The following is a 13106-nucleotide window of genomic DNA, read 5'->3' as shown; positions in this document are numbered from 1 at the left end:
TCTGTCACTATTTTTCTTTTTCTCTCCCTCACTCCGTCTATGTACCGCTCACTCTTTCACGCTTTCTCTGTTTCCATTATCGTTATTCGTATATTTCTAATTCGTCTATCTTTCACTCCCTGCAACTTGGAATTGAATTGACGGATATAGAACAATAGAGATGCGATGTCAAGAGAAGCCTAATAGCTCCGACCGTGTTTATATCTCACATTCGGGAATAAATAAACAACACCAGCCACCATTTTTTCGTAATGGGGCTCACGCTGTTTTCACAGGCTTTACAAACATCGAAGAAAACACAAGCTACAGAACTTGTCAAACGGTGCAAGTACATAATTATCAGATGTAGTGTCGGCATAGTTTTCTAACTGGTACGCCACGGCATCTGAAAAGAAAATACGAAAAAGAATAATAATAAATAAATAGGAATAGGAATAAAACGGTAGAAAAAAAGAGGGGTGGTACTCTTAAAATTAACTTTCAACTTTAAGAAGCTCTTAAAATATGCGTTGCTGCTGTTCAGTTTATAAACATTAAACCAGAGTGATATCATCAGCAGTATGTACATGGATAGATATGTATTCATGTACTTCTGATAGCATATAGTGACCGTTTAGGAAATCACCTGTTAAAATGTCACTGTGACAGGCGTTTGATTAAAAATGAAAAAGCAAAAAAAGATTTAGGCTTGAATGTTTGGGCCTATTATTGCGAAGATTATTGATAACATTGTCTGCCCATCGATACCTCATGTTTCCGCAATTTTGAACGCAATGTTGATAGGTTGATTGACAGCACTTTCAGTTGATTGTACTTTCCGTCAATATCTGAATTACATTTATACGCGCTCTTCTTCTCCTCTACCGCCTCCTCAGCCTCCTCCTCTTTTTTCTTCTCCTCCTTCTCCTCCTCCTCCTTCTTCTTCTTCTTCTTCTTCTCCGTCGTCTTCTTCTTCTCCTTCTCCTTCTCATTCTCCTTCTTCTTCTTCTTCCCCTCCTCCTCCTCTTCGTCCCTCTCGTTTGTCCCCTACTCTTCTTCCTCCTCTTTTTCCTCCTCTTTCTCCTTCTCATACTACCTTTTCATTTGGCTAATCTCGCCCAGGCTCGTTCCCCTGGCTGTATGTGGTTTCGCTAGATAGCACATAGTGACTGTAAGCATCTCGTTAACTTGTCCTTCCTCCCTCCCTTCCTTCCTTACTTCTGCAGACCAGATCGCGACAATGGAAATCGCATTAACCCTTTCTTCCTTCCTCTCTTCCTTCCTTCCGTCTTTCATTCCTTCCGTCCATCCTTCATTCCATCTTTCCTTCCTTCCTTCCGCAGACCCGATAGTGACAGCAACAATCTCATCAACCACCCTTCCTTCTCTAACCCCCTCCTCTCTCTCCTTCTTTACAGACCTTCACGGCATGGTGCAACTCGCATCTGCGCAAGGCTGGCACTCAGATCGAGGACATCGAGCAGGACTTCCGCAACGGCCTCAAGCTGATGCTGCTGCTGGAGATACTGTCCGGTAACGAGCTGCCGAAGCCAGACCGCGGCCGCATGAGGTTCCATAAGATCGCCAACGTCAACAAGGCGCTGGACTTCATCGCCAGCAAGGGCGTCAAGCTTGTCTCCATCGGTGCTGAAGGTAAGGGAGAGGGTGAGGAGGAAGAGGAGGAGGAGGAGGAGGAGGAAGGGTGAGGTGGTGGTGGGTGATGAGAGAGAAGGAGAGGGGGAGGACGGGGGAGAGGCGGACGCGGGAGAGGGAGAGGAGGAAGAGGAGGAAGAGGAGAAAAAAGATGAGTAGGAGTGGGAGGAGGAGGAGGTAGGGAGGAGGGGGAGGTAGAGGAGGAGGAGGAGGATGGGAAAGGAAGAGGAGAGGGAGAGAGAGTCAACAAGGCGCTGGACTTCATCGCCAACAAGGCGTCAAGCTTGTCTCCTTCGATGCTGAATGTGAGGGAGAGGGTAAGGAGGAGAAGTAGGAGGAGGAAGGGGAGGGGAGAGGGAGAGGTGGAGGAGGAAGAGGAGGAGGAGGAGGAGGAGGAGGAGGAGGAGGAGGCGAAAGAAGCGAAGGAGTAGGAGGAAGAGGAGAGAAAGAGTGAGACTGGGAGAGGTTGAGGGGGAGAGTGAGGGAGAGAGAGAGGGAGTGGGGGAGAGAGAGAGGAGAGCGAAGAGGGAGGGGTGGAGAGAGCGGAGAGCAAGGAGAGAGTGCTTGGAAAGAGATGGAAAAGGTAGGGAGAGGTGGGAGAGAAGGAGGAAGGGTGAGAGAGTGAGAGGGAGCGAGATTGAGGAAGAACGAGTAAGAGAGTAAGAGAGAGTGTATGTAAGAGAGAGGGAGAGATAGAGAGAGAGCCCGCGAGCGAGAGAAAGAGAGAGAGAGAGAGAGAGAGAGAGACAGAGAAGGAAGAGTAAGAGAGAGTGTATGTAAGAGAGAGGGAGAGATAGAGAGAGAGAGCCCGCGAGCGAGAGCGAGAGAGAGAGCGAGAAAGACAGAAAAAGAAGAGTATGACAGAGACTAAACGCGGATGTTTCGATTCTGCAGAAATTGTCGATGGCAACGCGAAGATGACCCTGGGTCTCATCTGGACCATCATCCTGCGTTTCGCCATCCAGGACATCAGCATGGAGGGTGAGTAGCCTGTAACGTATACAGCTTAGAAACGTAAACAATTAATTATAGTTACAGTGTAGTGTTACGCTGTGTTGGAGGTTTGCTATCGCCGATATATTGCTTATATTGCTCTTGCTATAGTTATAGTGTGCTGTCAGGGGCATCTATCTGACTGTTGCTGTTGGGTTTATCTTATAAATAATATTATATATTAAGAATGATTGCCGTCGATAACATAATAAATATAATAATAATATTTTTATTTATTAATAAGTTATCATTAATGTTAAATAGTTAATAAATTAATATTAATGATAATATTTACTTAATGACTCGTAGACGTCAGGCTTTCATTATTATTCGGAGATTAGAGGTGTGGTATAGTAGACATCTCTCCTATGTCAAACGTCTCCCTCTACATTTTACATGGCACAGGGGTAATAAGGTCAAATCTCCGTGCGCATGCGTAATGCTTCCTACTAGACATGTCTATGCTCATGCGCGACGTATAATTAAAAGGCGGGCTGCTTTTAATTTTATTTAAAGAAACCTGACGTACGAGCGAGATTACAGTATTTATTACATTATTTACTGAAGCCGCATCTATGCGACTATCACAGTGGTGAAGAAATATAGAAGATGTGGCTAATAAAGTCACTCAGATACAGTAAAAGTTCTCTAAACCAGGACCGTTTTGCTCCTGTACCTCAAATACTTCCCGAAGATTCCCCGATATATGGTTAAAATTCCGTCACAAAAATACCCGTAGCTCCTTATAGGAGTGGATTCTTTTATCTCTGGAAACTGTGTTTAGGTGTTGCTCGTGATTGGCGCTAATGAATAACCTATTAGTACCTTTCGGCAATAAATGGCCAGTTACACCTATAGCGCCATCTATACTAACATTGTCACCAGCGCAGGCGAACCAAACACTCGCAGTTCAAACCGATCGAATTCCATCAGCTTCTAGCGGATGAAATTTTTAGGCGGATCCAATTATGTTTGTAGCTCACATGCATTCCCAGCATTCCTAATAAGTGGCCATAGTTTACGCTCAATTATACCCTTGATCCCCCGGGGCCCCACCACCATCAACCCCCACCACCAGCACTACTCCGTACATTGAATACATTTGGCCCGCATAGGAGATCAGACCTGCATTCTCATCCTCCGCCAATCACGCATCGCCAGAATATAACGTAGCTGCTCGCGTGAAATCTGATTGATTAACAGAATCGTGACGTAAGCTCATGGTTTTTTACATCCGGTGTTACACGACCGTTTGCCTTCACGTTGATTTTAATTAACCGAGAAATGCATGGGAAATCGTTTCTCCCTTGAGAAACTGGGAGCGGACAACTCCCCAGTTCCTCTTTCTCCTTTAAGAGTGTGCCCACATTCATTTTACCAATTACTCGTCCCATTAATATTACTATTACTATAATATTCCCACTACCATTATAAGTACAATTACTATTAACATTACAACTACTATTACCATTACAACTACTATTACCATTACCATTACTATTACCATTACAATTACTAATACCATTACTATTACCATTACAATTACAATTACCATTTACAATTATTACATTTACATTACTAATACAATACAATTACATACAATTACAATTACAATTACAATTACAATTACAATAACATTACCATTACCACTACCATTATAATTTGGTATAGAGCATAAGATTGCGTGTTTCGGTATGTATAGTAGACCGCCATGCAAACACGTGCTGGAGTGAGTCCGGAATGAAGCACATATGCACATTCCACGTGTAATTATGCACTCTCTGCTTACCCCTAATACTAACCAGCTACAGATGGCGACCCACGCTACGAATGCTGGCTAATTCTACATCGTGAGTGGAGCGTGCAGTAGCGTATAGTATAGGTAGTGCCCGGGGAAGCCTCGTGAGAAATGCGGAGAATTATATTAGAATATATAGCTGGGTTAGTGTACGTAGTACGCACGCGAGTAGATATCCCGAATATAAGTTTTTTTTCTTATTTTTAAAGACTGCGGGGAAACGAAGTGGAACGGTTATATATCACAAGCACGGGGTAGACCTCCCCCCGCTCACCCTCCCTCCTTCACTCACTCCCTATCTCCTTCCCTCTCTCCCTCTCTCCCGCCCGCCCTTTTTTCGATCATTCCCTCTCTCCCTCCTTCTCCTCCCTCTCTCACTTCCTCTCTCACTCTCCCCACCCTCCCTTCCTTTCCTTCCTCCCGCCCTCTCTTCCTCCTTCTCTCACTCCCTTCCTCTCTCCCTCCTTCTCCCCCTTCCTTTCTCCTTCCATTCCTCCCTCTCTCCCTTCCTCTCTCTCTCCTTCTCCCCCTTCTTTTCTTCTTCCCTTCCTCCCTCTCCCTCTTCCTCTCTCCCTCCTTCTCCCTTTTTCTTTCTTCCTCCATTCCTCCCTCTCTCCCTTCCCCCTCTCTCCTTCTATCCCCAAGTTTCGTGTAAATAGTATCGCAAAAAAATGCGAACGATTGAAAAGTTGCAAGGTCATTGTGAGAATAGCGTGAAGGAACGGTTTTTTTCGGGACGCTGGATTCGACCATTTTAAATCAGAAAACCGGTAACCTTAACATATCGGATAATTTACCCATGAAAACAAGAAATCACAAATAAACATCGGTAAATGTTATTTTAATTAACTGAAAAATGACACATTTTTCTAACGTTGACGCTGTCAGGTCGACATGTGTACCCTGTAATTTTCGGGACACGGGATTTGAATGATTTTAATTATCTGGTAACCGGTAATTGCTTGATAAATTACTCCTAAAAACTGGGCAAAGCCTACTGAGTATTACCGTTGCATTTAACTGAGAAATAGGAAAAAAATATTTTTACATGCGTCAGTTGAAATGGGCCTTTCATTCTTTCCCCCTCAGATCATGTGGTAAATATGACAATTAGAATTATTCAGATCTAAAAATTGATGTCAAGCGACATAGTTAGAAACTGCGAGCATGTTTCTTGCAATCGCGTGTGGTACCAGAGATCTGCAATGCTGCCACACATGCTGAGGTAGTATTTAATGTTCCGATACAGTAGTACCCGACAATAAAATTTCAACGGCAAAAAGCTTGCGAGGAACTACGATAGGTGGCGAGACGATCGACCCGGCTCGCAGGCCTTAAAACGCGGAGCAAGCAGCAATAAACAAGACGTTATCAGATAAAATCCCGATAAGTGTCCGCGCAGTCAAGCGAAGACAGGGGGGGGGGGGCAATCATCATCTTCACAAGTCCAACGTTTTAGTTTTAGTTTTCCTACGTTATACGTATTAAACCCACAATGGGAAGAACCCCAAGAAAAAACTATAATGATTTTATCACTGGCAGCTAGGGTTTCGGCAATATTAGCTTCGGTGCTTCGGTGTAAAGAGAAGGGGGGCATGGAACTGTAGTGCCGGTGGGCATACACCCTGGTACCTGGGTATTGGGAACATGTGTAACCGACCAGCATGTGCGATTGTTTGGAACTGATTAAGTGTAAAAGGACGGTTGAGTGGGTGTGAGGTTGGTTGAGTTGGTGGGCGGGTGGGGAAGGGGGAGGGTGGGTGGTTCTGAAGGAGGAAGGGAAGGAAGGTGGGTGAGGCAGGATGGAGGAAGAGGCTGAGAGGAGGTGGAGTCTGAAGGGAGGGGAGAGGTAAGAGGAGGAAGGGAGTACGGGAAGGAAGATTTGTCGGAGCCTGACCTACCAGTGAGGAACAGTTGTAGCGTAACAGGCAGCCCGCCAGGACGGCGTATAGCTGCCAAATGTGCCAACAGAAGAAGCCTACAAACCCCGTTTAATGTTTACCAGACCTACTTACCAGCGTGAAGAGAGAGAAAGAGCGCGAGATAGAGAGACAGAGAGAGAGAGAGAGCGAGAGAGAGAGAGAAAGACGGGGAGTAATAACGGGAGAGAAAGAGAGAGACGGCGAGCAAGAACGAGAGAGAGAGAGAGAGAGAGAGAGGAGGAGAGCGGCATCAAAGATAAAGTCATAACATATTGGCACGCGATATATATATATATATGTATATGCGCGGTCATAATGTCCAGTATACACATGGTGCGTCATGTTGCGCGAATTCCATGTTGACCAGTCGTGTACACGTGTTGAACAACTGCTGCAAGGAAAGGATGGTTGCGGGGAAGGAAGAGGGAAGGGGAAGGTTGTAAATACAGCGCGACTAACCAAACACACACAATACAGCGCCTCGTTAAGTTCTAGTTTAACTGATGCGAATTCCTGAGAAGTTCATTATAGTATGATCGAGGGATAATAATGACAAATGTCATTTTTTGTCAGTTCAATCGTGTCATCATGTTCACCATGTTTATTTTTTATCATGCCAATTTGTTATTATTAACCCCTGATCAAATGCTGCTAATAATCTTTTTATTATGACCGTTACTATTACATTTTTAAGGCATTATTAACTCTTGGTATTGATATTGATTATAAAGATTATACTATTGATTTTTTAGCCTACTACGCAACCCATTAGATAAATTGGTTATAAATAAAATTCAAGCATTTTTCATTATCTAGAAAGGGCGTTTCTTTCACGATTATGGTTAAGAATATTTGAGCATCTTTTACGAGCTGTTATACACGGAAGAAGTACAAGAAGAATTAGTCCTCTAGTAGTCGAGTAAAACATATTTCATCGTTAGGGAGAGAAGGGATCTGGAAGATGAGTAAACATGGCGGGTGTTACTCGCTTTCCTTCCACTAATAAAGCTAGTTATGGTCCGTACACGTCCAACGGTGTCAATGCCAAATATCTGTTGCATCCCGCCGCTCTTTTTCTTACTCCCAACAATGTATAAACAAACTGCGGTGTGTTTTTTATAGAATGCATACCTACGTCTTTAACTCGGTAACAAAGCTGTGGCTATATTCCCGCTCGTATACCACCCCTTCATAAGTACACGCACGCACGCGTGCACACACACACGCACACACACGCACACACACACACACACACACACACACACACGCGCGCGCGCACGTACAGCCACACACACGCACGCAGGCACAAACACACACTTGCGCTCGTTATTTGGGATGTTGAACAACTTTGTTGTTCCTATACAAACAAATATAACAGTTACTTTCTTCCTATCACGTCCCGCATTTTCGGTTAACACCTATCTCGTATAATGTTAAGTATGATGCAGTATTCGTCACCAGGTTCTTCTGTTATCTTTCAACGTTCTTATCAGTTATCAGTTGACAAATATATGTCATGTATGATATATAATTATTAACCAGGTTCTTCTTCCGTTATCTTTCAACAGAGCTGACGGCCAAGGAGGGTCTGCTGCTGTGGTGTCAGAGGAAGACTGCACCTTACAAGAACTGCAACGTACAGAACTTCCATCTTAGGTACGCCCCCATTGATCGATATATAATATATGTTAATCGATTATCGATATGTTAATGAGGGAGTAAACGAACAACTGATCTATTTGTAAAAACATTATTATCAATCAATATCGATAATAATGTTTTTACAATTAGATCAGTAATTCGTTCGCCCCTAATTTATCTATGTACACTAATCTGATTTATAACAACACCAATGTGATTACGTATAGACCAGTAGTACGAAATGCTCATAATCAAAAGCTAATAATACATTAGCTCTTTATATTATTAGCTCTTGATATATTCGCTATCTATAGTTTGGTTTCACAGATGTCGTTGAGTAAGATGAAGATACAATGTACAGCTGTACGAAGTACAGATGAAGTAACAATGAAAATATGCAGTACACGTCGGCCATCTTTACTACACATGCGCACTGACGGACATTCGCATGGGCATGATAATATGTGCTAAAATATTAATTAAGCAGTAGTAATTATTAATAATACTGCGAGCGTTAGCTTACTTCATCGCTAACTAAGCGTGATAGATGTTTATCATATAATGTTCTTACTATCAGAGACTTGCGGGTTTAATAACCCGCCTCCTACAGCACTGAAAAAGTAAACTAGGCCCTTTAATTAAACTCGTCCCCAAAGAAAAATGTGATTTCAACTAGCAAGTGGATCGTGATAAATATCTTAACAGAGAAAATTCTTAGAATTCTAGCAAAAAAGAAGAATTATACTCGATAGTTCGTTGTCAAGCGACGATATGGTGCAATATCTCTACAGTTTCTTCTAAACCATTGTCAGTAACATCACATCTGACGATTTTCTTTTCACGACTAATATTGTAATGTTATTTCTAAGTATATCATGCCCTACATTTCGCCCGGCTACTATGATAGTGTTGACGATTGTGGATGATAATGGCTCCCAGATATTCGGACAATAATTTTAAGCCAGGCGCACACGTGAGTAATTTTACTCAGTCAAATGATGCAAGCGTCAAAATACTCACGTGTGCGCCGGATTTTATTTGAGTTTCTGACGCATGCATCAAGAAACTCAATATCAAACATGTATAATAATTTTTGACTCACGCGTCAAATTATTCAACGTGTGCGCGCTACCTGCGTAAATTTTCTCAACACTGGTATTCACAGCGCATGCGTTTAAATCATTTTAAAGATGGCTGCGCCCAGCGTAGTCTCGGATGTTTTATCGGAAGACAAATTGGTAGATTTTTGACCCGATTATGAATGCTTATACGTCGTTAGTAGCCCCGATTTTAAAGATATGGAGAAAAGGGACCAAGCAAACCACAGTAAAAGAAACAATAAAATTTCTTCATCTTCGGAGGCATTCGACCTATCGGTATTCGCCATTTTGTGCAGCCACGTGATCTACATTACCACTTATACCTTCAGTAATTTTACTCACGTGTGCGGCGGACTCTGAAAATATTTCACGTGAGTATTTTGACGCATGCATCATTTGACTGAGTAAAATTACTCACGTGTGTGCCAGTCTTTGGGTACACGCGTACAATCTGGCCCTACTTATGTAACACGTCGCTCTGTCACCAGCACCACCTGCTGTGAAGAGAAGCATTACATAGGTGGAGCTGCAGGCAGTGATCGCTCTGTCACTAGCGCCACCTAATGTAGAGAGTTACATAGGTGGAGCTGCAGGCAACGTTGTTGCATCGTTGGGGCGGTTTAATCTACCTACGATGTCTTTTATCCTTTTGATTGCGTTTTTCCGCACAGCTTTAAGGACGGTCTAGCGTTCTGTGGCCTCATTCACCGTCATCGGCCAGAGTTGCTCGACTACCACAAGCTGCGGAAGGTTAGCGACTGTGAGTGCCGTGTGCAGCACGACCACGTGACGCTCGTGCACACCGCATACGACACCGGTTGCATGGTGTGGCGCCATCTGTTGTGGATGTTGGCAACCTTTCGACCGTGTTTTTTTTCTCTCTCTTGTTTTCATCTTTTCTTTTCTTCCAGCGTGGGAACTTGTTTTTTTGTGGTGCTGTACCTACCCACCCTCCTTTTTCTCCTCTCTTTGCTCCGGTTGACGCTCGTGTGAGTCGCCATGTTGCTGGAGTGCTGTCGTGCTCGCAAGTTAATGCGATTGCGTTAATCCCGTAAAAGCAAAAACATTGACGAAAATTATCAACTCATGCTGAAGGTCGTGAAGGACGAACATCGTTCTAGAATAAAAATCAGTCATAAAAAAATTCGCGCGAATTTGGTTATTTGAATTGGTTTTTAATGGTAGTTTTGATTAAAAGAAATTTGACCGCGTAAATTTCACTACGCGCGAAGAAGAAAAACGCAAGCTAAAGCGAAAGAGAATGGAGAAATAGAAATGTTTTTCTAGGCAACATGGCGGCTCCAGGGATGGACCGGCTCCCAGTGTAACGTTCCCTCCCCATAGGGTGCGTGAATGTACACTGCAGTGGCATGACTTTCATGTGGGTTCACATTCTCCACGTACACGCATACATGTACGCACACACACACACACGCGCGCGCACGCACGCACGCACGCACACACGCACGCACGCACGCACGCACGCACGCACGCACGCACGCACGCACGCACCCACGCACGCATACACACACACACACACACTTTGTAGATTCGGACATCGCATGCGGCGAAATTCAAAACCAACGATCACCACCAGGCGCTGACAGCGCTCTCGTCTGCTCACCACGCCACCTGGCGGCGGTGACATCCAGTCATCATCCACACCCCACCCCACCTGGCTATCGTCATCGTCTCTGTGCATTAGGCTACTACTGTACTCAGTGTGCGTGCACGGTGTGCGTCCTATCTTGCAGCTTCAAGGATGGTTTAGCCTTCTGTGCGCTCATCCATAGACACCGACCTGAACTGCTTGACTATCACAAGCTCTCTAAGGTAGTGTATCCCAGCGCCGGTAGGGGACGCGCATACACAGTGCTAACCAATCAGGGGTCACGTGGAAGTCACGTGGGGACGGTCACGTGGTGTGAGGGGGGGGGCACGTGGTTCACTGTTTTCCTACAGGAGTAAAGTAACATAGTAGCTGATGAAGGGAGTTTACGGAAACGAATGTTGCACGTCGTTGTTGTATAGTTCCAGCTTTTGCTGCTACAACAGTCTGCAACGCAGTGCAACATTCGTTTCCGAGCCAGACGTTTGAGCAAAATTTCTCGAACCGCGTGCCCAAATTGGCAGACTGACGCTTCTATATTTAATTAAAGACGTGACGCCACTCATCATTACGACCTTAATTGAAACTTAATTAATTATCAGCCAATCTTAAGGTCAGGCCAACATTACTCGGTGGCGGCAGGGAGGGGGTGTATCCGCGCATGCGCGTAGTTGATCAGGCTATCGTCAGAGTCTTTGCGTTGCTTAGGTTACCGTGCACCACGCGTAAATCGTGATGATGATGATTTAGCAATTGTAGGCATTGCGTGCCCTGCGATAAAGAGATGAGGCGGTAAGTGAGTCTGTTTCCGCGTGCAAACAGTTGTTTCGTCGTGACAAAATAGTGTTGCTCTCTCTATGTGTATGTGTGTGTGCCCGCATCCAATACGCGTGTGCCCCCACACCTCTACACACACACCCAGACACCACCCCGTCACCCCATCACCCTCGTCTGTCTGCATGTTGCGGTAGATCGGGGTTTTTCCCCGCTTCATACTTCATTTCGCGCTTGCACTCTGCTTCCGCATATGATCACTCGCCACGTTGAGAGGTGGCAGCATGACGTCACTGCTGCTGCTGCTGCTTGATATTCTAGCTGGGAATTTTTTTATTCCCCGATGATTTTTTCATGATTCGTAAATATATTTCCGTCGACAAGGTTTTTTTGTGGTAAAATTGGTGTCGTTTCGATTTTGTTTTTTTTCTTCATTGGGTTCGTATTCTAACACCTCTTCTCGTTTGAACGTTTCGTCGTAAAATTTTTTGTTTAACGCGTAATCGCTATGACAGCCCTGGCGGTGAAAATTCGCTAAACAAAAAATTTAAATGTTGAGAATAACATTTTGTCTTTGTGAACATAACTAATAGCTAAATAATAGCTCAACATTAACGCCGCATATATGTATTACATAAGTACGCATATATGTATGTAGACAAGATCTAAACGAGTAAGCGAGAGCTAACAACGTAATCTGCTACCAACGCCACGATATAGGTAGAGAGAGAGAGAAAGAGAAAGAGCGACGCGCAGTTGACATTTCTCTGACCTTGACCCGTACGTGACCTTGTCTTGCAGGACAACCCGTTGGAGAACTTGAACTTGGCATTCGATATCGCTGAGAAACATCTAGACATCCCGCGCATGTTGGATGCCGAAGGTACATTCCCCTGCCTCATCCCCCTCCTCCTCCTCCTCCTCCTCCTCCTCCTCCTCCTTCTTCTTCTTCTTCTTCTTCTTCTTCTTCTTCTTCTTCTTATTTTTCCTCTTCTTCTTTTTATTACTCTTCTTCTTCTTCTTCTTCTTCCTCCTCCTCCTCCTTTTCATCCTCTTCCTCTTCATCTTTGGAAGACATCCCGCGCATGTTGGATGCCGAAGGTACGTCCTTCTCCGTCGTCTTCTTCTTCCTCCTCCTACTTTTATTCCTCCTCCACACTTCCATTCCTCCTTCTCCCCACTCCTCTTCTTATTATTTTTCTACTTTCCGCACCGCCTCTTTCTCTGTTGCCTTCTACTTCCTGTCCTCAGCCTCCTGCTCCTACTTCTTGTCCTCAGCCTCCTCTTTCTACTTCTTGTCTTCAGCCTCTTGCTCCTACTTCTTGTTCTCAGCCTCCTCCTTCTCCTTCTTGTCTTCATTCTCCTGCTCCTACTTCTATTCCTTCTCTTTCGAACTCATCTCCTTTTCTTTCTCTTTCTTCTTCTTTTTTCTTCTTTGTCTTTTTTCTTACCTTCATCGTTAATTATTATTTTCTAGTTCTTTCTTCACCGCCCCTCTTTCTTCTTTGCCTTTTTTTATTTTTCTCTAATACACCCTTCTTCTTCCTTCTCCGCTTCTTCTTTTTCTTCTTTTTTTTCTTCTTTTTCTTCTTCTTCTTCTCATTCTTCTCATTCTTCTTGTTCTTCTCGTTCTTCTT

At 44.1% G+C, this 13106-nt stretch overlaps 1 protein-coding gene across 1 annotated transcript in view; it reads left to right on the top strand.

Moving 5' to 3' along the window:
* Positions 1–1397: 1397 nt before the first annotated feature.
* LOC106808976 (alpha-actinin, sarcomeric-like) overlaps positions 1398–13106 on the top strand; it is a gene marked incomplete in the record, with an annotated part of 27820 nt that continues 16111 nt past the window's right edge. Inside the window, 5 exon segments of the mRNA XM_014811914.1 lie at positions 1398–1632; positions 2527–2613; positions 7914–8001; positions 9758–9836; positions 12271–12352. Coding sequence (XP_014667400.1) covers positions 1488–1632; positions 2527–2613; positions 7914–8001; positions 9758–9836; positions 12271–12352 — 481 coding nt within the window.

This window comes from Priapulus caudatus, unplaced genomic scaffold, assembly GCF_000485595.1.
Source record: "Priapulus caudatus unplaced genomic scaffold, Priapulus_caudatus-5.0.1 Scaffold319, whole genome shotgun sequence".
NCBI classification, from domain to species: domain Eukaryota; kingdom Metazoa; phylum Priapulida; class Priapulimorpha; order Priapulimorphida; family Priapulidae; genus Priapulus; species Priapulus caudatus.
This window is presented reverse-complemented; position numbering and strand designations above follow the sequence as displayed.